Here is a 24,666-nt window from a genome sequence, read left to right as displayed (position 1 = left end):
ATGGTTGATGTATCAAAAATTGTGGTTATCAGAATTACTCTGCTGGTTCGTAAACGGGTCCAAATAGCTAGTGGAGAGAAATCTTTGTGGGTTATCATCTGCGTCACAAACAAATGTCAGAGGCGTCGAGGTTTGCCCAGCGTAGACAATCCGACACTCAAGTCAGAAAATAATTCAAAGATGTTAATTGAAAACTAAAAAGTTTAAACATAAAATCATCCCCTTGAATAATGAGAATCATCTCCTATTTATAGATTTTTTTTGGAGTATATAGTGGGCTGACTTGTGCTTTTATAATTAATTGTGTGCTTGGGCTTTTATAATTAATTTGGGCCTCAATAATCAATAATAAATTGAATAATTAAATTGAGTCATTACCCATTGATATTTACAAATGTTGGTGGTATTTACTTGAATAAATCTAAATTTTTGTAAGTGATTTGATCGACATATTTCCGATAAATTTTACAGGACATTGCATGTCGATATTATTTGAAACTCGTGGGCGCATAATTTCGTGAGACAAAATACTGGATTTCAAAATCTTGTGTTATGCTAAATATAAATTTTAATATCAAATTTTCAAAACAATTTTCTTTTTTTTAAAAAAAATCCGGTTTTTGAAATAGGAGGAAAAAATTGAAAATTTATCAATAAATTACAGGAAATATGAGATGTAAAATAAAATTAATTTTAAATTAGAAGTAAGTGATAATTAAGCTTTTGTGAGATTTAGTAAAAGAACCTTATCTGAAATTATTAGGCATTGTTCTTTGAATAGTGTGGGCATTAAGAGCTGTTTTTTTTATATATATATATATATACTTTCCCCGTGTGTTCTCAACACACACATAGCCTCCGTTTGTAATTGTTTTCGGTCCTCGAAGACTATCGTAGTTTCTAAAAATATATTCTTAGGTGGACGAAATTTCTACTTATTTGCAGCATAATCATTTGGAAATTTCCAAATATAAATTTCTACTTATTTGTAGCATAATCATTTGGAAATTTACAAATATCATTGATTTATTAAACTTCCATCAATACTTTACTAAACAATTTCTGTATTGAATCTGGTCCGTTGAACGAGGCTACACCGGGAGTGTTTCTATTTTACATTAGTATCATTAAATCACGTGGATCCATGATGTTTTTTTTTTTTTTTGAAATTTGACATAAATGTTGATGATTCTAACGCTAACGTTTGATCACATCATAGGTGGAAAATACTCTAATTATAACATAAAATAATCCACAGAAAGGATGCCTGGGGCGGCTTATATTTGTATAAGCCAAGAACTTCTATAATTACCATACGAGAATGTCCTGGAACCACATCAAATCAAACACGATGAATAAAACTTTGCGCGGCGACTTTCTCAACCACTGCTACAACACCTCTGGCACTAATCGATGGAACAACTCCTTGTCCAACGCCACTTCAACTTTAAGAAAGACAACACCTTATATTTGAGAATCAATAACCTCTGCAACTGAACTTTTGTAGTTTGCTATAAGATCCCTGAAAGAAAATCGCACACGCACACGCGCACAAAGACCAGTAAGACGTCACACCTTCGATCAAATCTAACTTCGTCGCAACATATATACTCGAACATATAGAGAAACATGCACATGTAATATGCATTTAACTTTTGTTGAGCCATAGCATATATATCTAAGTACGAACCTTCTTTGAGTTAACAAGTTTTGGGTTTCCTCCACTTTGTGCTTTTGTCCTTCAACCGTCTGCCAACCATATCCCCAGGAAGGGGAACCAACAAAAACAATGATCCGGTGATTGTCACATACTATCTCAATAACGATGCAAACAAGATCAAACACAAGATTTCTTTCTCGATGGGAAGTGAGTTGCGCTGTCTCAAATCAAGCATGATAAAACTAAGTTTTTTCGAGCAAAAGAACTCAATTAATCAAATACCAGAACAGCATGATTTACCGTGGATTTTGCCTTGATTGTTCCGCCGATGGAGTTCAACAGCTGCTGGCATTTCTCAAACTGCGTGTTCAATTCAGAAACCTTTCCAACAAAACAATTTAAACTCATTTTCATAAATATGAATCCAAACACGAAATTCAAAAATTTCAGTAATACGATCAAAAATAGAGATTCTCTGACCAACGCATCTGTCTGCTGATCCCTTGTGCCATTTTCTGTGACTTGAGCTAAATTCTCCAATAACTATATAAGAAAAAAATGCAAATCACAACCCCAAATTACCCTTAAAATATTATATGTCGCTGATTTAGAGAAAGGGGAAATACGTGGAGAATACTGAAGTGAGAAGCCAGAGACTGGTTCTGCTGTTGCTGCTGAAAACGAGGCTGCGGCTGCTGGGTGAACTGCTGTTGAAATTGTTGCTGTTGCTGGAGAAAAAGTTGATCTTGATTAGAGGGTGTATTAGGGTTACTATGGGGCTGGATGTTGGGGATCATTGACCAGTTCATTCCTCCGCCGAAATGCTCCATTCTTGCTCTTTCGGTTTCTTTCTGCAAGATTTCAGCGTTGGAGAAGAACGAAGAGGCCATTCATCATTTGGTGGTCCCCGAACGACGTCGTATCTTGGATAGATTTTGGGTTAAAATTTGGGTCTCCTAAATAATTTGGGCTGTTTGAATTTCTGATATCAGTCCAATACAAATTCAATTCACTCAACTTAGGCCACATGTGACCCTCAAATCTCCGGGTATAGACATTTTAAGATAAACTTATGATATCACGTTACGATTGAAATTTGATGATATCTTAATTTTAAAAATTAAATCAAATGTGAAAGACTATTCAAACTATATATATATATATATATATATAATTTTTAAAAACTTGATTCGATATGTGACGTAGAAAATTTAACATTCTGTTTATTTCACTTCAGAAAAAATAAATCTAGAGCTTGTTTTTTATTTTGGCTGAAACTTGTGTGAGACGGTTTGTGATATGAATCTCTTATTTGGGTCATCCATGAAAAATATTTTTTTATATTAAGATTATTATTTTTTTATTGTAAATATCGATATTCGTCACACATATAAAAATTCGTGAGAACGTCGTATATTACTCTCTTATTTTTCACGAATGAATGTATCCAAGTGGATGGATGGGCTTTATCTATAGGCGCCGCCAGCCCACTCTCTCGGAACCCTAGCTCGCTGTGAGATGCCAGTCCATAAATATAGCTATCCTTGCAACTGTGAAGGAAATTATCCTTCGTTTTCTTCGCCGCGCGGCGCTTTGAGCATCTCAATTGACGTTATTTCTTGTTTTTTTTTTCCTTGTGTAATTGGGCGATGATGATCAATTGTGATAAGGTCTCGTTCGTCGTAATGGCATTTCGATGCCTTGCCGACCATCCTGATATATCACCACCCATAAACTGAGTCCAAAATCTTTTTCAATCTTTTTTTATGCGATGCAGTGTTTGATGTGTTTTTGGCCGGTGATTACGTTTTTTGTTCCGATTAAGTGTATATATTTGTTATATATAGCATATGTGGACCATCAATCTAACCCAGCTCTATGAGGCCACCGCTTTATTGAATTCTTAAATGTAATCTGAATCTTTTGGTGTGCTTCGTTTAGATTTTTCTGGATTTCCCTTTTAATTATTCGGACTTGGGTTATGTTCGCCGGTAGAATTTGTTGGATTTCGATTTCACTTTCTGTTTTACAATTTTTCTTTGAATTTTTTAAATGGGTTTCAAGTGATGATCTGAAGCATAGTTCACATGATTCATCTGTGATTAAAAAAAAATTTAGTCTTTCGCTCCTATCTGATGACTCCCATGATAATTGTATCAATCCTTCATCGGAATTTCTCTTTTAAAAATAGTTTGTGAAACTGATCTTTAATCATGGATGTTTGGTAACTATTTTCTTCGCCTTTGTTCGTTTAGATTAAATTGTTTTATTGAATATTAGCCTATGATTATGAATTTATTAAAGACAAGCATATGTCTGAAAACTTTGTGTGGACATTCTAATCTTCTCAATGAGGCTAATGTTTTTTATTTCTTGTACTGAACCCTCTTGTCTTATTTGAATTTTGTTTTTTTCAGTCGTCTTCCAATTCTTTGCAAAATAAAAGAGAGACTTTTTCCTCTCTGATTTTAAAAGACAAGCTTTTTGAAACACTTTCTTAATTGCAAATCTTCTAGATGAAGTGTTCGGTTTATCTTAATTTGATGGGGGCTAAGATGACTTGTGCTTTTATTTATTTCTGACACCTCTTGTATGAGAAGAGTCTTGCAAAAGCTCTTCTTTGAGCACACGAAGCAACTCTCTGAGCCCTCGCCCCATCTCTTACCAAATTAAAGCCTTAATAAGAAAAGTTCCTTTTTTCATTTTTTTTCAACATTATTCAAGGTTCATGCATTGAGTAGAATTTCAGGCAGCCCCCTTTTTTATGTGAATTTTAGAAAGGGTGGTGTTGAACTGCTCGTATAACAAATTACTTCTGCTCTTCAGACTTGCTGATTTGTTTCTTGAAGCTGGTCTAGTAAGCCCAAGAACAGAATTTTATTCGATCTGTGTTATCACTGGAGATAATAGTATATCTTACGTCAGGCTTCACTATCTGGTTGACAGTATAAATATTAAGTTACTCGTTAACTCGTTCCCTTGAAGCGAAACCAACCGTGTTGCTCTTTTCTTACTACATTATTTTCAGTTTCTTGATACTGTTTGGAGAAAGAAAGGGCAGCTACATATAAATTAATGCTCTGTAAATTTCTTTTTGGACATTGACTCGAGCTGAAAGAAAACATCGATGATGATCAACTCTACAGACCTGTGATGATTGTGGATATGATCACAGTGTTATGAACATCTAAGGGACTGAGATGTTTAGTTTCTGAAAATGTATTTTTTTTCCTTAAGACTTTTTTTTTTGTTTTGCAAGTTTTGCTTTACTTTTGATTTAGCAATATGTTGCGCCTGTTTATTTATTTTCAGGAGGCAACATTATTTCGAGTGAAGCTAAAACTTGTTCCTCTCGCTATCCGATGCATTAGTTTTATAATGCATTTGGACGTTGGGGAACTACATATTTGTTGGTTTTCCACGTTAAGATTTGATAAAATTGATATTTTTACAGCCAATTATTTTAATAGGCCAAAGATTTAACGCTGAGCCTGTGTTGAAGAAGTAGCACACAATCTGGACTGTGGACAAATTATTAGTAAATGCTCAAGTTGCTTTCTGAATAATTGTAAATTTTGACATATTGTATAGAGATTAAAACCATGAGTTTAAACATTAGCAGGTTTTAATAATAGTATTAGTTTGATATGCAATTGGAAAAAAGACATTAAATATAATTTCAAAACTATTGATTTTGTTGTTACCATTGAAATTGCAAATCATATCAGTTTGAAATTAATTGTGTACCAAACATAGAATTAAATTAAGTATTCCAGAACGTTTTATCGTAACAATATTGTGGTATAAGTAGTTTTTTTTGAGCAGGTTTCATGGATTTTTCACATGTGATATCGATATTTATAATAAAAATAATATTTTTAATATAAAAAATAATACTTTGTCGTACGAATCGTGAAACTATAGTATTTGATATGATTAAAAAAATTGTGATTATTAAATTTGAAATAAAATAATAAATTATAAATTTATTTTATTTGAAATTTACATACCAAGTAGTCAAAACCTCTGATAAATGTTCTATGAATCACGTTGTTTGTGCAAAAGTATCTTACCAGTATGGGACTAATTGAAAAAAACTACGAAGTCATTTTCAAAAAGTATAGAAAAACTCCAAGTGACTGTTTCAATTTTTTACGCTGTCGTGATAAAAATAAAAAATAAAAAATACTGTCGCTTGACAAGGAAAATATATATATATATATATATATATATATATATTAGTGGGTATCTTGAATTTTTTTATCTAAAAAACTGTAATGTGCTAAATGATAAAATTTAAAATATTTGTAACAATTCTTATTCTCAAAAGGCTCTGAATTGGTTGGCCAAATTAAAGAAATATATCGTGTGGAGCACAATTTCAGTGGATTGACGCAATTTATCCATAACCAACTTAAAATAAACGACACACTCCATCTTCCATTCCCACAAGAAAAAAAGAAAAACAAACCAAATTTGCCATGCTCATAGCAAACAATGTCGAGTATCATCCAAGAATATGGTTTGAATGGGGCGCGGGGCCTTTTACAGTCCCAATAACAGTTCAAGGCATGAATGAATACAAATTCAAATCCAAAAACATCAAATTTCAGATACTAAAGAGGAAAAATTGAAGAAAAACGCTAATGCATCCATCGGTATAACGAATGCAAAAATTTCGGAGTTTTCTTTTCCTCCAGCTTTCAGCATTTTTTGACTCAATGCGTTAACAGCTGAAGCCCGGCTTCTAAATCATCTAATGTGATCGTAAGTAAAGATTCTGCGTCCATACAATCAAACCCGAGTCTCATATCCAAATTCTCTCGGGCATTAACCAGCATTGGATTAACCAAACCTCCGTTCATCTCCCTACGCTGCTTCTCGGTTGTTTCTCGTTCTATAAGTTCTGCAATGGCCTCTACACTACATGAAGGATGCAACTTAAATCCATACAACAAACTTTCCTCATCTTGAGTAGACATTTTGAGATGAAGAATCTTGGCAAGATCTTCAGGGCTAAAATCATCGAAATGGAAAAATTTTGTCACCCTTCTGCAGAATCCCTCGTTTGAGTTAATAACACGGTTCATTGGTTCACTATATCCAGCAAAGATTACCACGACTTTGCCACTGTCCATTACAGACATGATCTCCTCTAAGGCTTCTATTCCATAATCTTTGTCGTCTGATTTCTGCATGGGTATCAGGCGGTATGCTTCATCAACAAATAAAATTCCCCCTTCTGCTTCTTTTATCTGTAATATGCATAACTTGTAGTTAAAACCAACTAAAGAAATACGTGCATATATAATGCGGCAGAGAATTCATGACAGTAACAATTTGAAAAGTTTAAATCGAAAGGCCTCACCTTTCTTCTTGTTTTTGGCCCTGTATGACCAACAAATTCTCCAACCAAATCTGTTCTCTGCACTTCTGTCACTTTATCTGTGGGAAGTATGCCCACCATGTGAAGCAATTTTCCAAGTACACGAGCTACCATAGTCTTACCTATAAACGATTGACAGAAAAATGCACGAGGGGGGGTCAAATGAAATTAACCCAAAATCAAACTATTATGCAAAAATTTTCTAGAAAATCAAACTTCACCCCTCCAAAATTTCTAGATGGCTGCAGCTCATATTCAGGAATATTTTTTCGCTAGGAACCACAAATCTGAAGATTCAAAATACGGTGAGAAACAAATGAAAAACCTGTTCCGGGATTTCCAAGGAAAGCCATGTGAGGCGGTCTTCTAGCACCAGCTTTCAGCCCTAGTGCACGACGCCTTTCATCCAGTAGCATTCCCTTCGCCCACTTCCGAAGTTGTAACTTAAGTGCCTGTAAGCCCACTATATTTGATAGTTCACTCTCAAGTGCATCCATCTTGGCTTTTGTTTCACTGCATGCTTCGATGGCTCTTCGTTTTCGCTGATCTTCAAGATGTTGGATTAATATTTTCCGCAGAATCTCATTGTCAGGGCCTTGTGAAAGATGGTTTAAAGGAGTCATGCCCTCCTGCACTTCAGATGGTTTTAATGAACATCAACTAAGAGAATTTAAAAGGTAAGTTCTTGGGTATTTAAGTTATTTTCATAAGAAACATACATTGTCTTCAGCACTGCAATCAGCATTATACTCCAACAACGTTTTGACAGTTGAGCAGTCTTCTGCTCGAATCGAGTGCCAAACAGCAAGGTGTAATGGACTCATCCCATTCTGCAAGAAAGATTCCAGAAAAAAATAAGATTGGATAATGTCTGTCAAACTGAACATTTGTCACTAAACAAAATACTCAAACTAGCAATGACATTGCAGCTCAAATAGTTTAAACCATCAAACAGCTAGCGCCACATGTTAATTGTCGTACCATATAGACAAAAAAGCATGGCAATGGGAGCAATTTGTCGCTCCCAAATAACATCAACAAGTTGTGCAAGTTGAATATAAACTTAACATCTAATAACTCACGTTTGCTTTGGCTTCAACAACAGCACCATGAGCAAGAAGTAGCTTTGCAGCTTCATTACACCCATTCTTAGCTGCCATATGCAATGGAGTTTCTCCATACTGTCAAAGGTCATATGATCAAATTTCAAAAATTATGATCCAGTATTCATCACAAGAATAAATCAGAAACATTGATTGTTTAACAAATATCACTTGTCAACATACCATGTTCTTGGCCTCCATTTCCACCTTCTCGGTTCCTTGCCAATCAAGAAGAGATTTTATTACCTCAATTCTATTGTAACCAGCAGCAACATGGAGGGGGGTTTGTGTCATCTGTACAACAAAAGGGTGGAAATACACCAAATGATGAAGGAATGAAGTTCTGATGAACACTTTTTCTCACAAAATGTGGCATTACATCAGTGGCTCGTGCAATTAGTCAAATAAATTAGACTAACATAATTTGGTGGAAACAATCAAATGGTGATTTATTGCCAGGTCATATTTGTTTCTGCAAGCAAAAACGAATTTTCTATGAAGATGAACACAACTGTCTAGGTGGATTAATTCTAGCTAAAACAATATAAAAGTGCAAATCATCTTAATATATGCAAGAAACAAGATTTGTCTTCATGTAATCACCCCAATATGAGGCAGTGAACAAGGTAGGAAGAATTATATCCTCCAAGTATCCATCACACAAGAATTCGCTAATCCATTCTAGTAAAACGACAATTTAAACTCATGAATATTTGAACAACCAAAACATCAACACCATATAAGATTTGTAGCTATTTTAAACAACCAAAACATCTACCTGGCCCTCACGGGCAATTACGGCCCAAAAACATTTTACCAAACATCAACACCAAATATATTTCAGCAGAATCTCGGCCTTCAATAATAGAACATCATCTTTAATCAAACCTTAGCTCCAAAAGAAGAGTCACCTTCATACAAATACTGGACAAAATATAAGAAGATTTTTAGCAATCATGGTCCAGCTTCCATAGTTTCAACCAAATTTACTCGACCAGGCCACCACCAACCTTATCGAGAATTGTGATTCAAACTTGGGCCATCATGACCCCAAATCGAAGTTGATCTTATTAGACATCATCAAAAACAAAGGAAGCAAAGCCAAACTCAACAAATCAACAACATTCATCAACACCGAAAATGCTCCAAACGAAAAAGGAAATCTTTTCTTCTTGCAACATCGTAATGACACCTCAACACAATTCCAAAAAACCAGTCATTTCCCAATTCTCTTAGCAAAAAGTCAGCACCAAGAACACATACCAAACACACGATTATGTTCCACACAAACAGAGTAAAAGAAAAGAACTGGGAAAAAGGAAAGGGCGGTGATTTCTTACGACAGCATTCCGGTCATTAAGCAGAGAAGAGTTGTCGCGAAGCAACCTCTGGAAGGCGCTGAGATCTCCAGATTGCGCACAGGCATGGATTGTGATCGGTTTCGAAGCCCTTGGCCGTTGATCCTTCACCTTATGCATCACTAGATTCCCTTCGACAGATAATCTCCGGACACGAGAGAGAGAGAGAGGGGAAATGGTGAATGTGGGAGAGATTCTTGGGTGGAGAGAAATTAGTGGGGATTTGTCTTCGTCATAGAGAGTCAGCTATGGTCAGCATTCGTACGCGTGTGAAAAAGTGAAAGACTTGCCACCAAAAAATTCACGTTGTCAATCAGGAAACACGATTTTCATGAGAATACTTTTCGGACATTGCTCGTAATTATATTATTTCTTTGAATGACGAAATATTTGACATAAAATATTAATTCCGAAGAAATAATTGAATTCAATCGATTTTTTCCTTGTTTGGTTCTCCCTCTTTTCCTCTGTCAAAAACTAATTTTTGCTTCCATTTTATTTTGTAAAATATATTTATTATTATATGTAATTCTTTTGAGAAAAATTATCTAATTATTTTGATGAGGCAATTATTGAATAATCTGTTTTGATTCAGTGTAAACAAATTTTCAAGAAATTAAATTTGCCCATGTCAAATCCAGGAATAACTGAAAAATTCATTCTTTACTGCCCCCACGTCAATTTACAAGCCCATTTCCCTACTTTTCCAACTCATCTTTCTTCAACCGTCCACACCTCATTTTCAAAAAGTTTTAATTTATGAATTTTGAGAGTAATTATATTCCAATTTGTTTGGCTTCTCTGTGTAATTTACACGCAATTGTGTAAAATATATTTTATATGCAAATCATACATGTTTTCCTTGAGTTTCGAATCTTTTGATTGTGAATTGTGTGACACGCAAGACTAGTTCCAGTAATTTATGGGTCGGATAATGTTCGCGGGTTATGGAATAGATTGCCAGCATGGAAGCCAAGCAGTGAACGTAATTAACAAAGAAATTTGTGCCCATTACGCAAAAACTTCACTAGAAAACAAACAAAAAAACCATTTTAAAAAAAGGAAAGAAACAAAAAATAGCCACGCGATTACAGTTTACAGCGAAGTCCAGATGAGGTTTAGGCTGTGGCGTGTGTGGCCATCACACTTCTTTTTCACTCCATTACCTAACTTTATACCAAATCTTTGCCACTACTAGATATTTTGCTAATACCAAAATAATATACAAGAATTTCATGTAGCAAAATCCCAAGAATCGGAACACTTTTTCTTGAGTTTGTGTACACAAATATCCTTAATTTATCAGAAACAAAATTGCGGGATAAAAGGTCAGGTACACGCGTAGAGTGAGGATTGTTATCCATAATGGCTGTGGTGGCAAAGATGTACCTTCCACCGCTAGATTGCCACCTCCAGAGTGGCCAACCACCGCCGACACGGCTGTCTTCCCGCCGTGGTTGTGACCAAGTTTGTGTAAAGGGCAGGGGAAGGATTTGGGTCATGCCGTGCAAGTCTTTCAGGTCTGAAAATGGATTTGAAGTGAAAGAAAAACATGAGAAGAGTGGAGAAAATTTTGGAAAATTGCAAGAGAGTAATATGTTTGGGTCGAGAAAGAGTGTGAACAAATGGGTGGATGCGATCAGGAATGCTGTCTGGAGAGTTTCCAAGCCTAGTTTGCTGTCAAAAAGCAGGTTCAGAGAAGAATTGGTCAAGTTGGAGGAGTTGTTGTTTTCCGTAAGTTCATTTCTTTAGACGTTTGTGTGTAATTTTATTTGAGAAATATTTATTTTATTTGTTGCTTTTTTACCCATAAAGAAAAAATCGATTTGGAGACGACAAGATTAAATTTTTCTAATACTAGAGCTCTGTGGTTGGAGGAGAGAATACGGCAATCTGTTCTTGAAATTAACGTATTCATAAGTTGAGCTTTTATTGATTTAATCATATTCATGTTTCATTAACGATAAAGCTATGAAGTTATGTGATTGTGCCAACATACAAGAAAGATCTTATATCCTTTCTTTTTTGATAGTCATCTATTCACATCGGAAGATATATAGTGACCATGTTAAGCACTGGGGTTGTACTGCTGACTGGATTCCACTTGTCAGGTTAGCTTTTGCATTCATGCGCACTGATATGAAACATTGCGAATTTTTTAAATTTATCTGTATTAAGTAATTGGTTTTGAATTTGGTTTCTTGAAATATTTGTGAAGGTGGAGATGATCAAATGAATGCATTGATATGGTATAGTTGGTTAGGAGGAGTTGTGATTGGGACAATGATTGGTTCCAATATGGTGTTGGAGGAAGTTAGTCGCTGTGGTCCACGAAATGTTGTCATTACTGGAAGGTATGTTTTTTGTAATGCAATGCATATAATCTGGTTTTCATTGTTACGAGAAGTTTGAAATATATATCCTGATGCATAATGGAAATTTATTTGTTCCAAAGTTATTGTTGAAATTTCATTAGGAAATTAAGGACTTAATTCCCCGGGCATGATGTGCGTGAATTAAAGCTGGCCTAAAATGTATTGTGGCTTTCACAATTTTACATTGTGGTGCCTGGTAAACTCTTTAGTTTAAGGAGCCACCATGAAGTTTAAGTGTTTACAGTCTTATTATGTCCATATCATGCATACCATTCTCCAATCTAGTTAACCAGTTACTACCAGATTTAGTCATCATCTGTTTGTCAAAGAATGTCAATTTTTGGGCTGGACTTTGGACATTTCTTCAAAAAGATCTCAAAAAAACTGCGTTTGGTGCTTTATTAGGCTTCCAAAATATTCAGCATAAATTGAAATTGTGTGACTTGTTTGTACTGAGATATATATTGAGTTGTCAACATCTTGTTTTGTAAGAATGTCCGGAGGGATATTTTTCTTGTATATTTTATATTTATTGATAAATTTAGTTATTTAGAAAGAGTTATTCTAGGATAAAATTTACAAATGGTTGCTTGAAGAGGTGAAAAATCTTTGCGTGTGAAAAGTAAAATAGTAGTTTATATTCACTTAAATAAAAGTTCATTAACATGAGTATGATTTCTGCATAAATTTTGTTAATGATACAGCACACGAGGACTAGGAAAAGCATTGGCTCGTGAGTTTTTACTCTCTGGTGACAGGGTTGTTGTTACTTCGCGCAGGTGAATTTTAAATTAATACTGTGAGAACTGGAAGTATATTTATTTGTCCCTCCTCCTGTGTTGCATTTTTTTAAATTTCGGTTCTTCTGGAGGCAGCCCTGAATCTGTCATTGAAACCATCAAAGAACTAGCAGAAAATCTTAATCAAGTCATGATTGCCACCGGTTCTTCGTCGAGAAAACAGTTACGACATGCAAAAGTAGTGGGAATCCCATGTGATGTCTCTAAACCGGAAGATGTCAAAATGTTGGCAAACTTTGCTGCCAGTGAACTTGGTTCTGTTGATATCTGGGTATGCAATTTATTATATATGGTTTTTCTGTTCTCCTCTATTTTGTATTTGGTCTTGCAGTTAATACCGGAAAACTGGCACTCCAGCTATCATCATTATGATTTGGTTTTATGAATTTTTTGATATCCCAAGCATTAAGAGGCAATTGTAGATTTGTAGTATCCATCAGCTGTTAAATTATGGTTGATGTTTACATTTTCCTTTGACAGGTTAACAACGCTGGGACAAACAAGGGTTTCAGGCCTCTGCTGCAGTTCAATGATGATGACATTCAACAGGTTTGCCTTTGCCGCCGAATGAAATTAAGTAATGAACTGAACATTTTGGACTCCAAAAGGGTCACTCTTCTTAGTCAGGGGAACTATTTTATTGGATCTTTACGTCAACTTAGCTGCCATTGACCTTCAAAATATTCCATGGAATTTTGACAGATTGTTTCTACAAACTTGGTTGGATCAATACTCTGCACTCGTGAAGCCATGCAGATCATGAGCACCCAGGCCAATGGTGGTCATGTGTTTAATATGGATGGTGCAGGGTCAGGGGGATCGAGTACCCCACTGACAGCAGTGTGAGTTCAATATTTGGTGGTTGTTTTTTTCAAAATGAAAACGTCAATTCTGCTCATCAGAAATCTGTCTTATTTAGAAAGTTAAAATCTACTTCTGATTATTAATTCTTTACATTTCATTGGAATATAGTTATGGATCCACAAAATGTGGTCTTAGGCAGCTTCAGTCATCGCTTTTAAAGGAGTCGAGGAGATCCAAAGTTGGAGTTCACACAGCCTCACCAGGCATGGTCCTCACTGATTTGCTACTAAGGTAAATTCAGTGATCTATTTCTTCTAATACCTGTATAACGTCCCTGGACGGAAAAGTGGCTAATCCAGCAGGGGTGGTGGTGGTGAATCGCCTTTCAAAGGAATTTGAAATTTTGCTCTAAACTTTATTAAAATGCGAGTTTCGCACTCCACCCCTGCTTTTTTTTTTTTGCTACCTTTTTCGAAAAGCTTCAGGCCCTTATGGCAAATGTCCACTAGCTTATGAGTGACATGGGATGTGTGGAATTCTTTTGCTTGTCGATTAGATGAATTTTGAACAAAAAAAATCCTTCGTGATTTTCAAGTTTCTTCCAAATATGTCAAATAAATCGTCTTTGTTCGATCTTATACAGTTAGTGGATTTTGTTACATCTGGAGAAAGTGGTATAGATGATAATGATAATTTGTTCATAAGTTGGAATTTTTTTTATTGTTTTCGGGTCTGTTAAGGAAGTTAATCCACATTTTTATGACAGTGGTTCGAGTATTCAGAACAAGCAGATGTTTAATATCATCTGTGAGCTTCCCGAGACTGTCGCTAGAACTTTAGTTCCAAGAATGCGGGTCGTAAAGGGAAGTGGGAAAGCCATCAACTATTTGACTCCTCCAAGAATATTACTCGCTCTGGTCACTGCCTGGCTGAGACGTGGCCGTTGGTTCGATGATCAGGTAATCAATGTTTCTTCATGGTCTAGATTAATTGAAACCATAGCGTATTGTTTTGTGTTTCATCTTCACACGAGCTTATTTTGTATTATTTGGTGTTGGAAATTATTCCCTCCATCTGATATTAGAAATCCATGAAACTTTAATTACGATGAATGTTTTACTTATTCCAGGGACGAGCTCTCTATGCTGCAGAAGCAGACAGACTCCGTAACTGGGCCGAGAGTCGTGCCCGTATTTCTTTCACCGATGCCATGGAGATGTACACAGAAAACACTTGGGTTTCCGTTGTTTCACTTTCAGTGGTTTGCGCATTCATAATTTTATCAAGTACAAGCAGCACATTCCCTGGGACCTGATTGCTACACAAACATTTCTGCTGGGCGTACATTCTGGGAGAAGAAATCTCTACAATCGGAATTCGGGATAGAGTATTTTCCTCAAATTTGAAAGCCGATAGGCAGAAGCAACAGAAACAAAACTAGTCACTAGATTCTCAATTTGCATATAAATATTAGTTCTAACGCATAGTTGCGTTGTCCAATGGATGGTCCTACGATTCTTGTCTGTATATTTTCCCATTATTTTTCTAAGACGCAACATATTTATTGTTTGAGGAACAGAATTCATTCAAAACAACGTATAATAAAGCATTATATGTTCAAGTTCATGTCAAGAAATATTCATGTCTCATGGGAATTAGAGGTGGCAGCACGGATGACAAGTCCAAGAAGTAACCTGTTTTTTGAGCATTTGAGCAGGTTTCAAAAAGAAACCCGAAATTGTGATCGCTGAACTTTCTTCGAATTTACTAACTTCGTTTTTTCGTTTTTTTCTCGTGAGAGATGATTCACATGGGTCCAACCCATAGTAACTACTTTCGGACCTTCAAGCAGCATATTCACTATATACATAACTCAAGCATCGCTGCGTTCCAATTACAAAGGAAATCTGATGACTTAATCAAAGACCATTGAATGGAAAGAAAAACTGTTTGTTTCACTAAAAAACAATAGACTTCATCAAATGCAAAAAATATACCGGCTATTGACCAAATGTACAAGCTAAAACCTCAGAATCTCTATACCGAAGGGGAATGCTCCATTATTTCCTTCTATGCAATAATTAAACAATTCCAGAAATATTATTTGATTTCATTTTCTGAAGTTTGATTTACTGAAACATTCACAGTATTTTCTTCACCACAAATTACCAGGAGAACTGAAGGAAATCACTCACAATAAAAATTCCACCAGCCGGTAGTAGAAATAAACTAAAACATAAAATTTATTAACATAAATCAAAGAACATGGCAGGAAAATAATAAAGCATCATTTTTTTTTTTTTGAAAAACATATATAAATCGAACCTTCAATTATGACCCACCGAGATTTTACCGATGCTCTGAGGAATCCAAATCGCTTCAATGGTATATAATTTCCTCCTGGGTTGGTTGCCGGCATCTAAACCGTTATGCAGAGACCTTAAACTGTAGGGTGCTGTAGCAACGTTACGAGAGTGGAGGGAGTTCTCAAGATAATTAATTAAAATTGGTGGGTTTGAATATATAAATATATATTTGTTATAATAAATAATATTGTTCATTAAAACAATTTTTATTATTATGTTCTATTTTCGATATTTGATTTTATTTTTTTCATCATTTGTTCCATATTTTCTTATATTTTTGTTGTAAAATAAAAATTCAAACTTTTAGTTTAATCACAATCTTATTTGACATGGCCACAAAATTTTTTTTAAAAAAAATAAAATATAATTATCGAATTTTTAGTTAATATATTTGTGTAAAAAATATAATTCTAAACAAAAAAATAAACAACGATAAATTGATTTTAATGTTTAGTGTGAACCTATATGAAATGACTCATGCCATCTCCAACACATAAATCTATTTTGACGTAGTTTCTGCATCAAAATAGTGCAGTTTCTGCACCAAATATAACATTCATCTCCAATTCATTTACTTCAAATCTTACACTAAAAAGTATATTCCTAAAATATTTTTTTAATTTGATTTATTTAATTATTTTTAAATATATTATTGAATATATTATTATTTAAAATGTTATAATTAATTTTGTTGTGGAGATGCTAGTAAAAAACCAGTAGATGCTGGCTTAAGTACAAAACCAGTAGATGTAAATAAGCAGAAAACCAGAATCACTTGTAGCGCGCTAAAACCAGTAGCAGCACTTATCAAGTACTGCTTAATCTACTTAACAAATGACTTCTTAGCTAAAACCAGAACTAGAAGAAATACAAACTCGAAATAAACACTAGCAGAATTTTGCGTATCTCAAGTCTTTAAATATTATCGTTAATCTATTAACGTGATACTAGCATTTATTGCTTCATTAAATGCCATTAAATGTTGTGCGAAGACGGCTTACCATTTTTGGTATGAACTGAGACTGATTGCTTTAATGTTTTCTGCAGGGTCCATTTTCAGCAATAAAGCTGAACCACTGAAAAGTCAAAAGAGCCGTTCAGATTTTAGAACGTTGGATGAAGCCTATAAATGGAGACGAAACACTTTTCAAGAAAAAGAGAAGAGAACGAATCTCAATCAAAAATTTCATTCGAGCATCGCTAGAACTTTCAGTTATCTCAAAAGCTCAACACTGAAAAAGCAGCACACGCTTCATTGCATATATTTGATCATTTGAGATCATTTGTGATAGCTATTTTCTTTATCTCTTCTTAAGCTATTCACTTCACTATCTCATTAATAGAAGAATTTGTAACTGGAAAAGAGTCCTTTCCAGAACTTAAGATTATTCAAGTAGTTGAGTTGCAAAACTAAGAGTTTCAGTAGGCGAAGGGTAAGTCCTGTTGAAGTGGGTGTGTACAACTGTTGTACTGTATTCACCAAAGTCTTTTAGTAATACCTTCTGGAAACAGAAGAAGGGGAGACGTAGAAGATTCATCTTCGAACTTCCAAAAACAAACCCTGCGCCATTTACTACTTTTCTGTTTTACTATTTTTCACCCACTAACCAACTGATCGTTTCCGCACATTATCTTGTGATCTGCTGGTCTTTAAACTTGAACAAAAAAACCGCTAGCATCTCTAACATGATTCTAGCACATCATTCTGAAAAATCGATTAAGTTTGCCGTTGAATTTATTCACCCCCCTCTAAACTCAACCCGATCCTCAACATAAAAATATATAATTATTAAAATAATATATTGTTATTATTATATAAATAATATTTATGATTTTTAATATTAATATTTATAATTTAAAAAAAAAACAAAAAAAATTTTAAAAAAATAGAGCTCTGCGCCAAATTGGCGCAAAGCTCCCCCTTTGAGCCAAATTTGGTGCAAAAGGGAAATGGAGCTAAGCTATTTTACTTTGGAGAACAATCCTTGCACAAAAATGACGTGAACAAAATATTTTTTTAATTTGATTTATTTAATTATTTTAAATATATTATTGAATATATTATTATTTAAAAATATATAATTATTAAAATAATATGTTATTATTATATAAATAATATTTATAATTTTTAATATTAATATTTATAATTTTAAAAAAAACAACTATTTTAAAATAGCGCAGCTCCGTTGGAGAAACGCCATTTTGGTGCAAGGGTTGGAGATATCCTCAGAGTTCAATTTATGTCGTAGTTATTTTCTTTCATCAATAATTATTACAAAATTTTTATTAGACAATCTTATGTGTCAGAGATAGATTTTCGATTCGACTCGATTCATATAAAAACATTATTTTTTATATCAAGATTATTATTATTTTATAAAATATATAGATCATATCGATCTGTAGATTCGTGACACCGTCTCACAAGAACTCATAGATTATCTAATATTTATTATACGCCTTGTGTGTGTATATATTAACTTAAATCTTGTCTAAGACATTTTAATAAAATTTTGTATACCGAAATAAATTTTTTTGTATATTTTATAAAAATCGACTAACATTTTGTATACCTATAAAATCGTGAGATAAAATATGAATAATCTTAAATTTTAAGATTAACAAGATATTTTATATTTTTATTTGTTTATGAAGAAAAACCACAAAAATTTTTTTTTTGAGATATTAAAAATTTTGTTGTTGACAATCCAAAAGGATTGCATTAAAGATTTTATAATATAAGAAAATAATTATTAGGACTAATATTGTCTACAAGATGATTAAATAGATAAGACGGAGTGTTATTTATATTTGTTGGAGTGTAAATAATATAATATATATTAATAAACTTTTTTTTTGGCATCTGAATATTTATGAAAAGTAAAAGATTGGAATTTGATTTTTATATGTTTTTTGTGTATTTTTACGAAGTTAAATTCCAATTGGAACAAACATGACTCGTCTACGTATATAAAATTTTAATTTAATATTAGTATGTGATCTAGGGAAATATATTAAATTTTAATATAAAAATGTACAGACAAATCTATGGTGTTGGAATCCTTTTCTCTCTTTGAAATTTATGTTTGAATTTTTTTTTTACATTTATTTGTTTTAAAAAATGATATTTTGTGAAATTAGTATTTTTTAAAAGAAAATGTGTATTTTTTTATATCCAAACTCCACAAGTAGTTTACTTTGAGATGTTTATACTCTGTAATATATTTCAGGTATATATATTTCGCCAAAAATATCAATCTTATTATGCAAAGTCATTGGTTGAAATAATTAATAAAAGATTATTTGTTTTTTTTTTATTTTTGAACAAATATTAATGTTAAAAACCTAAAGAATTGATTGTTAATTTTTAAAAAATGCATTATTCCATTTGCATTCGAAAAAAATAAAAATAAGAGGGAAAGTTATTTGGCAAAACTTGTGTAAGACGGTCTCACGAGTCGTATTTTGTGAAACAGATATCTTATTTGAGTCATTCATGAAAAAGTATTACTTTTTATGCTAATAGTATTACTTTTTATTGAGAATACTGTCAAGTTTGACCCATCTCACAGATAAAAATTCGTGAGACCGTCTTACAAGAGACATACTCAAGTTATTTATCACATATTTTCATAGGGAAATTTTATATAATTTTGTGGAAAGATTTTCGCGAAGAACATATTTCTTGACCCCGACAGCTGGCAATATTGAAATATTCTATCATTAATTTTAATTTTAAATTATAAAAAACCGCCGCCGAGCAAATTCAATAAAAAAAAAAAGAAAAAAGAAAAAAGCATATTAGTCGTCCGAAAACGCAAAATTCATTAAATACCATTATATTGTGGTCAACTCGACCTTTTCCAAAAGCCATAATTTATATAATCGACGAAAGTTTCTGCATCAATCAAGTTTTTTTTAATAAAAATATTAGACAGTTCTAAGCCAGATAAATACAATGGATTTGAGACATTAAATGAAATAACCTCAAATGCACTTGTCCAAATACAACCTGAATTATAAAATAATTAAGGAGATGTTGAATTAATCATAAATTTAAAATGATATATTATATACTAAAAAATAATTACAGTGATGAAACATAAATGTGTACTTGTGAGTTTTTAATTTGTTTTATTGTTTATAATAAAATAATATATCCGATATCAAATCGACACTTTACTTTGTTTACATATTATTAAAATAAAGTAAAATAAATTTCAATTATATAATAATGGAGTAAATTTGAAATCAATCGTCATTAATATAAAACACTACATAAATATGTAAGACGTATATTTGAAATTTATGATATTTTTATCTGAATAACAAAAGTACATTAATTTATAATTTATAAATTTGAAATTTATTCATCCAAACCGTAACCTCGTTGAATCACTTACAATTAGTCTCCCCTCATAAATTTTGTATTTTATTAAAATTGGAACCAAATCTTACATTCACAGCAGGAAATATTTGTATAATATAATATAATATAATGATGAATATATTTGTTTAAATAAAATAAAATAGAATTAACGGATAGAATTAGCGTGTGAAAAAGACACATTCACACACAACTATTTTCTCTCCTTCCCTTATTTTTACACATTCATTACATTACACCTCTCTGCAGAAGTAAACCTGACACCTTCTGTACACTCCTTACGAAAATGTCTTCGCCTGCGCCGGTGGTGTCTCCGCCGTCTCCACCGACAAACGCCACCTCTCCTCCACCATCCACCGTCTCACCACCTCCGCCTGAACCCGTAACCTCGCCGCCTCCCCCCGTCGACTCCCCGCCACCCGCTGCCACTGTCTCCCCGCCCCCGCCTGTACCTGTCACCACTCCCCCACCCGCTCAATCTCCTCCGGTCAGCTCGCCGCCACCGTCCACTTCTCCTCCTCCGCCTCCATCCAACACGCCTCCGGCGCCCCCGCTGCCATCACCCACCCCGACAACACCCTCTGTTCCACCAAGATCACCTCCATCACCGCCTTCCCCTCCCTCCCCGCAGGCGCCATCCGGTAGGAGTTCTCCACCTCCGCCATCGGGAGGTGCGGCGAGATCCCCGCCAGCTGCGCCGTCTTCAAATGGCGGGTCATCGTCAGGGGTATCAGCAGGACTTGTTGTTGGGATAGCTATTGGAGGCATTGTAATACTTGCGGTTTTGACTTTACTTTTCATATGCTGCAAGAAAAAGAGAAGAAGATCACAACCTGATTACTACGTACCCCATCCTCCTCCACCACCCCTTGGGCCTAAAGGTAACCAATTTCACATAAATTCTTGGAATTCATAATCTTGCTTAATTATTTTCAGATGGGCGATAGGCATTTGATGCAATTTTGATGAAATGGAATCATTTGGCTTTGGGGATTCAAAATTGGTTTAGAAATTTCAGTACGGAAGTGGCAAAAGCTCAAGTTCAAATGCAAAAATCGTTATTTAAATTTTAGTTTTAATAATAATTTTTTTAAAAAAGCTTTCAGCTGAATCATCAATTAGTACGTCGCTACTGAAAAGGAGAAATCTTTTGCAGGTAGCTTGAAGTCCGAGGTTCTAAAAAATGCGTAGGGCTGAATCTGAATAAGATTTTCAAGTTTCTGTGTAGTTTATATATATTTCCATACCCTTCATCAAGCATGACTTTAGTTGCTAATTTCTGATGATTTTTGGTGTTTGCTATAGCCGACCCGTATGGAAACCCGGTTCACAATTGGCAGCAGAGTGCGCCAGCACGAGATGATAATTTTGTCACAATCCCACCTAAACATTCTCCCCCACTGGTTGGTGCCATAAGACCACATCAATCACCAGCACGTGCCCCTTTACCTCCTCCTCCGCCACCACCTCCGTACTTGAGCAGCAGTGGAGGTTCTGGTTCCCATCATTCAGGCCCCGAAACTCTGCCTCCGCACCCTTCACCAGGAATGTCTTTAGGGTTTTCGAAAAGCACTTTTACTTATGAAGAGCTGTCAATGGCAACCGACGGGTTTTCCACAGCCAATCTTCTTGGGCAAGGTGGTTTTGGTTATGTGCACCGGGGAGTCCTGCCAAATGGTAAAGAGGTTGCAGTTAAGCAGTTAAAGGCTGGAAGTGGACAGGGGGAACGCGAGTTCCAGGCTGAAGTTGAGATCATCAGCAGAGTGCATCATAAGCATCTTGTTTCATTGGTTGGATACAGCATCACTGGGTCTCAGAGAATGCTCGTATATGAATTTGTTCAAAATAACACCCTGGAATTTCACTTGCATGGTTAGTTTTATTCAACAGATGTACTTATATTGCTTGTGTGGAATATTATTAGCTGGGAATGGTCAAGTTTGTAGAATACATGGAGAACATCTGGCCTCACTGCTTGATAGCATAGTCCCATTACGTTTGAATTCTTCTGCCGTGCCATTTAATTTTTATGTTTCTGGGTTATGTTTTTATTTTTAAAAGTACAAGTTATCATGTCATCGAAAAACTTGCAAATCTTTACATTTCAGGAAATGGGAGACCTACAATGGATTGGCCCACACGATTGAAGATAGCTCTAGGTGCTGCGAAAGGGCTTGCATATCTTCATGAAGATTGTAAGTTTTCAAATATAGATGGATTATTGATCATGAGAAAATGAAATCTGTGTTTTGTTTGCTTTAAAAGCTTATTATTCTAAGACGATATATTTTTTATTAGGTCATCCAAAAATTATCCACAGAGACATCAAGGCTTCCAATATTCTTTTGGATTTCAATTTTGAAGCAAAGGTACCGTATTTAACTTTCATGATTGAAGTACTAGCACAAAAAAATCGTACTCTGGGGCAAGTGATCGATAAGGAATTCTCCTATTTTATTTTAAACTAAAAATATATCACACAACTTATTCTCAGGTTGCAGATTTTGGTCTCGCTAAGTTCTCTTCTGATGCCAATACTCATGTCTCCACACGAGTGATGGGAACTTTTGGGTACGATCAAATCCTTTTCTAATTCTTGCTGATATGTCATTGCGATGTGTCCATCAGATTAGTACATTTTGGCACTCTGCTCCTTTGTTGCTGCTTTTGCATTAACTAAACGGTTTTGGAAGCTTGTGCAATGATTGCCTTTATGGTGCATTCATTAGCTATAAATTTTTCGGACTTAATAAATTCTGAGACTTAATCTTGCAGCACCTAAAGCATATTTTACTGCTCTGTTATCATGGTTCGGATGTTCTTTATACTAATATTACCTATAATATAGGTATTTGGCTCCAGAGTATGCTAGCTCTGGAAAGCTTACTGAAAAATCCGATGTATTTTCCTTTGGAGTCATGCTTCTTGAATTGATCACCGGACGGCGTCCGGTTGATACCAGTCAATCTTTCATGGATGATAGTTTGGTAGACTGGGTAAGTTTTCACTCCCCAAACTATATTACCTCAACCCTCGACCTCAACCAAATCCTTGGTTTGTTTGAACATTAACCGAAAGGTTTTTGTAATACAGGCGAGACCATTGCTCACCCGAGCGCTTGAAGATGGAAACTTTGATGCACTCATTGATCAGCGGCTGCAAAGGAATTATAATCAAAATGAGATGGCTCGCATTGTAGCTTGTGCCGCTGCTTGTGTGCGTCACTCGGCTAAGCGCAGGCTACGGATGAGCCAGGTGAAAATATATTTCTCTCATGGTTAACTAAAGGTTTTAATATTCCTGGTTGAGCATATATTTTGTTAAAACAGGTTCATAAATTTGGTACTGGTAGGGACAACGTATATCTTGTATTTTGCTGCTTTCACTCTTCATTATATTTTCTATCGTTATAATTTCGTCCCACAATTTGGCCAGGTGGTAAGGGCTTTGGAAGGAGACTTATCTCTGTCCGATCTCAACGAAGGAATCAAACCGGGGCACAGCTCCATGTACAGTTCTCATGGAAGTTCAGATTACGACACCGCCCAATACAACGATGACATGAAAAAGTTCAGGAAATTGGCACTCACTAGCGGAGACGGAAGCAGTGGCCAATACAGCAATCCAACTAGCGAATACGGATTATATCCATCCAGCTTGAGCGGTGAAGCCCAACAAACCAGAGAAATGGAGATAGGCAAGTTGCAAAAGGAGGGTCAACGGTGATGATAGATTTCGGTTTTGTGTACAAAAAATGGGTTTTTTAACATTACATGTTCCGGGAACTTGACAGGAGCATAATTGCTCAGATGAAGCTGGACACAGAAATTTGTTTCTACTTGCCCCCCTCAATTCTTGATTTTTGCGTTATTAATTTGTTACCAAGTGTATTACACATTTCTTATAGTATGTAATAGTCTGATTCTTGTATATCTGAGGTTTAAAGTGATGAAATTGTTTATCTTTGGAGCTTTGAGAGTGATGTATATTTTAAACAGGGGATACATTTGAAGAAATGGATATTGTATCAATTGGTTTGAAATCTGAATAATTGGCCATATAACAAACAGGCTGCATAATTTTGTTTTTATCTTCCTCCTAGCGTTTAGGCTAGGCTAGTGGGTGGGAACAAGTCACCAGAAATGTTGACTGTATCTTTACAAATTAGACTTTTCTTTTGATATTCTCATTTGGGGTTTGATTTTGATTCATTCGTTGGCTCTTACCGCTGCTGTGTCCAACTGGAATATATAATATAATATATTCATCCATGTGCGTCGGTCATATCTTCAACTGTCGTGAGTTTGACTTGTAGCTTACAAATTGTTAAGAGTTAATTCTTTGCTACATATTATTTGACACAAACTGGTTTGACGTGTAGTGGAGAAAAAGCGTGTGCCAGCAAAATGGCGTGATTGGTGGTGATC

The 24,666-nt window shown here is 34.7% G+C and overlaps 4 protein-coding genes, 1 long non-coding RNA gene and 6 other non-coding genes across 11 annotated transcripts; 8 read left to right on the top strand and 3 right to left on the bottom strand.

Moving 5' to 3' along the window:
* Positions 1–1,243: 1,243 nt before the first annotated feature.
* Positions 1,244–2,607, bottom strand: LOC142544586 (mediator of RNA polymerase II transcription subunit 9-like). Its single transcript, XM_075651619.1, has 5 exons — positions 2,287–2,607; positions 2,141–2,203; positions 1,961–2,041; positions 1,691–1,749; positions 1,244–1,522 (listed from the first exon to the last, which is right to left on the bottom strand). The coding sequence occupies exons 1-5, from the start codon at positions 2,548–2,550 to the stop codon at positions 1,465–1,467; spliced, it is 525 nt and encodes a 174-aa protein (XP_075507734.1). The 5' UTR covers positions 2,551–2,607; the 3' UTR covers positions 1,244–1,464.
* A 697-nt stretch (positions 2,608–3,304) lies between these two features.
* LOC142547908 (small nucleolar RNA Z43) lies at positions 3,305–3,403 on the top strand. The gene has a single exon (XR_012820803.1). It is a non-coding gene; the product is annotated as a small nucleolar RNA Z43 (small nucleolar RNA).
* Positions 3,404–3,714: 311 nt separating this feature from the next.
* LOC142547906 (small nucleolar RNA snR60/Z15/Z230/Z193/J17) lies at positions 3,715–3,804 on the top strand. Its single transcript, XR_012820801.1, has one exon. It is a non-coding gene; the product is annotated as a small nucleolar RNA snR60/Z15/Z230/Z193/J17 (small nucleolar RNA).
* Positions 3,805–4,208: 404 nt separating this feature from the next.
* On the top strand, positions 4,209–4,308 carry LOC142547909 (small nucleolar RNA snoR1). The gene has a single exon (XR_012820804.1). It is a non-coding gene; the product is annotated as a small nucleolar RNA snoR1 (small nucleolar RNA).
* Positions 4,309–4,407: 99 nt separating this feature from the next.
* On the top strand, positions 4,408–4,534 carry LOC142547913 (small nucleolar RNA snoR77). Its single transcript, XR_012820808.1, has one exon. It is a non-coding gene; the product is annotated as a small nucleolar RNA snoR77 (small nucleolar RNA).
* A 246-nt stretch (positions 4,535–4,780) lies between these two features.
* Positions 4,781–4,865, top strand: LOC142547861 (small nucleolar RNA SNORD25). The gene has a single exon (XR_012820752.1). It is a non-coding gene; the product is annotated as a small nucleolar RNA SNORD25 (small nucleolar RNA).
* A 55-nt stretch (positions 4,866–4,920) lies between these two features.
* LOC142547921 (small nucleolar RNA snoR136) lies at positions 4,921–5,067 on the top strand. The gene has a single exon (XR_012820816.1). It is a non-coding gene; the product is annotated as a small nucleolar RNA snoR136 (small nucleolar RNA).
* Positions 5,068–6,121: 1,054 nt separating this feature from the next.
* Positions 6,122–9,738, bottom strand: LOC142545597 (uncharacterized). Its single transcript, XM_075652861.1, has 7 exons — positions 9,490–9,738; positions 8,333–8,443; positions 8,129–8,227; positions 7,766–7,876; positions 7,372–7,675; positions 7,029–7,168; positions 6,122–6,915 (listed from the first exon to the last, which is right to left on the bottom strand). Exons 1-7 carry the CDS (start codon positions 9,625–9,627, stop codon positions 6,379–6,381), a joined length of 1,440 nt encoding a protein of 479 aa, XP_075508976.1. The 5' UTR covers positions 9,628–9,738; the 3' UTR covers positions 6,122–6,378.
* Positions 9,739–10,632: 894 nt separating this feature from the next.
* On the top strand, positions 10,633–15,112 carry LOC142545595 (putative chlorophyll(ide) b reductase NYC1, chloroplastic). Its single transcript, XM_075652860.1, has 10 exons — positions 10,633–11,241; positions 11,540–11,618; positions 11,726–11,861; positions 12,587–12,661; positions 12,758–12,953; positions 13,163–13,231; positions 13,385–13,524; positions 13,655–13,777; positions 14,253–14,445; positions 14,616–15,112. Exons 1-10 carry the CDS (start codon positions 10,873–10,875, stop codon positions 14,799–14,801), a joined length of 1,566 nt encoding a protein of 521 aa, XP_075508975.1. The 5' UTR covers positions 10,633–10,872; the 3' UTR covers positions 14,802–15,112.
* Positions 14,742–15,960, bottom strand: LOC142545596 (uncharacterized). Its single transcript, XR_012820309.1, has 2 exons — positions 15,812–15,960; positions 14,742–15,553 (listed from the first exon to the last, which is right to left on the bottom strand). It is a non-coding gene; the product is annotated as an uncharacterized LOC142545596 (long non-coding RNA).
* A 4,506-nt stretch (positions 15,961–20,466) lies between these two features.
* LOC142545593 (proline-rich receptor-like protein kinase PERK15) lies at positions 20,467–24,290 on the top strand. Its single transcript, XM_075652859.1, has 8 exons — positions 20,467–21,120; positions 21,545–22,111; positions 22,348–22,434; positions 22,538–22,608; positions 22,734–22,810; positions 23,088–23,235; positions 23,333–23,494; positions 23,675–24,290. The coding sequence occupies exons 1-8, from the start codon at positions 20,526–20,528 to the stop codon at positions 23,963–23,965; spliced, it is 1,998 nt and encodes a 665-aa protein (XP_075508974.1). The 5' UTR covers positions 20,467–20,525; the 3' UTR covers positions 23,966–24,290.
* Positions 24,291–24,666: the final 376 nt, after the last annotated feature.

This window comes from Primulina tabacum, chromosome 5 (genome assembly GCF_025594145.1).
Source record: "Primulina tabacum isolate GXHZ01 chromosome 5, ASM2559414v2, whole genome shotgun sequence".
NCBI classification, from domain to species: domain Eukaryota; kingdom Viridiplantae; phylum Streptophyta; class Magnoliopsida; order Lamiales; family Gesneriaceae; genus Primulina; species Primulina tabacum.
This window is presented reverse-complemented; position numbering and strand designations above follow the sequence as displayed.

What these genes read in the sequence shown, in the direction of transcription:
- LOC142544586 (XM_075651619.1), bottom strand. Translation starts at nt 2,550, where the DNA reads ATGGCCTCTTCGTTCTTCTCCAACGCTGAAATCTTGCAGAAAGAAACC. An exon ending in CTCACTTCAGTATTCTCCAC is followed by an intron (nt 2,204 to 2,286) that starts GTATTTCCCCTT and finishes TTTCTTATATAG; the next exon opens with TTATTGGAGAATTTAGCTCA. An exon ending in AACTTGTTAACTCAAAGAAG is followed by an intron (nt 1,523 to 1,690) that starts GTTCGTACTTAG and finishes ATTTTCTTTCAG; the next exon opens with GGATCTTATAGCAAACTACA.
- LOC142545597 (XM_075652861.1), bottom strand. Translation starts at nt 9,627, where the DNA reads ATGCATAAGGTGAAGGATCAACGGCCAAGGGCTTCGAAACCGATCACA. An exon ending in TTAATGACCGGAATGCTGTC is followed by an intron (nt 8,444 to 9,489) that starts GTAAGAAATCAC and finishes TTTGTTGTACAG; the next exon opens with ATGACACAAACCCCCCTCCA. An exon ending in ATTGCAGTGCTGAAGACAAT is followed by an intron (nt 7,676 to 7,765) that starts GTATGTTTCTTA and finishes TCTGAAGTGCAG; the next exon opens with GAGGGCATGACTCCTTTAAA.
- LOC142545595 (XM_075652860.1), top strand. Translation starts at nt 10,873, where the DNA reads ATGGCTGTGGTGGCAAAGATGTACCTTCCACCGCTAGATTGCCACCTC. An exon ending in TTGGTTCTGTTGATATCTGG is followed by an intron (nt 12,954 to 13,162) that starts GTATGCAATTTA and finishes TTCCTTTGACAG; the next exon opens with GTTAACAACGCTGGGACAAA. An exon ending in CTCACTGATTTGCTACTAAG is followed by an intron (nt 13,778 to 14,252) that starts GTAAATTCAGTG and finishes TTTTTATGACAG; the next exon opens with TGGTTCGAGTATTCAGAACA.
- LOC142545593 (XM_075652859.1), top strand. Translation starts at nt 20,526, where the DNA reads ATGTCTTCGCCTGCGCCGGTGGTGTCTCCGCCGTCTCCACCGACAAAC. An exon ending in CGAGTGATGGGAACTTTTGG is followed by an intron (nt 22,811 to 23,087) that starts GTACGATCAAAT and finishes CCTATAATATAG; the next exon opens with GTATTTGGCTCCAGAGTATG. An exon ending in ATGATAGTTTGGTAGACTGG is followed by an intron (nt 23,236 to 23,332) that starts GTAAGTTTTCAC and finishes TTTGTAATACAG; the next exon opens with GCGAGACCATTGCTCACCCG.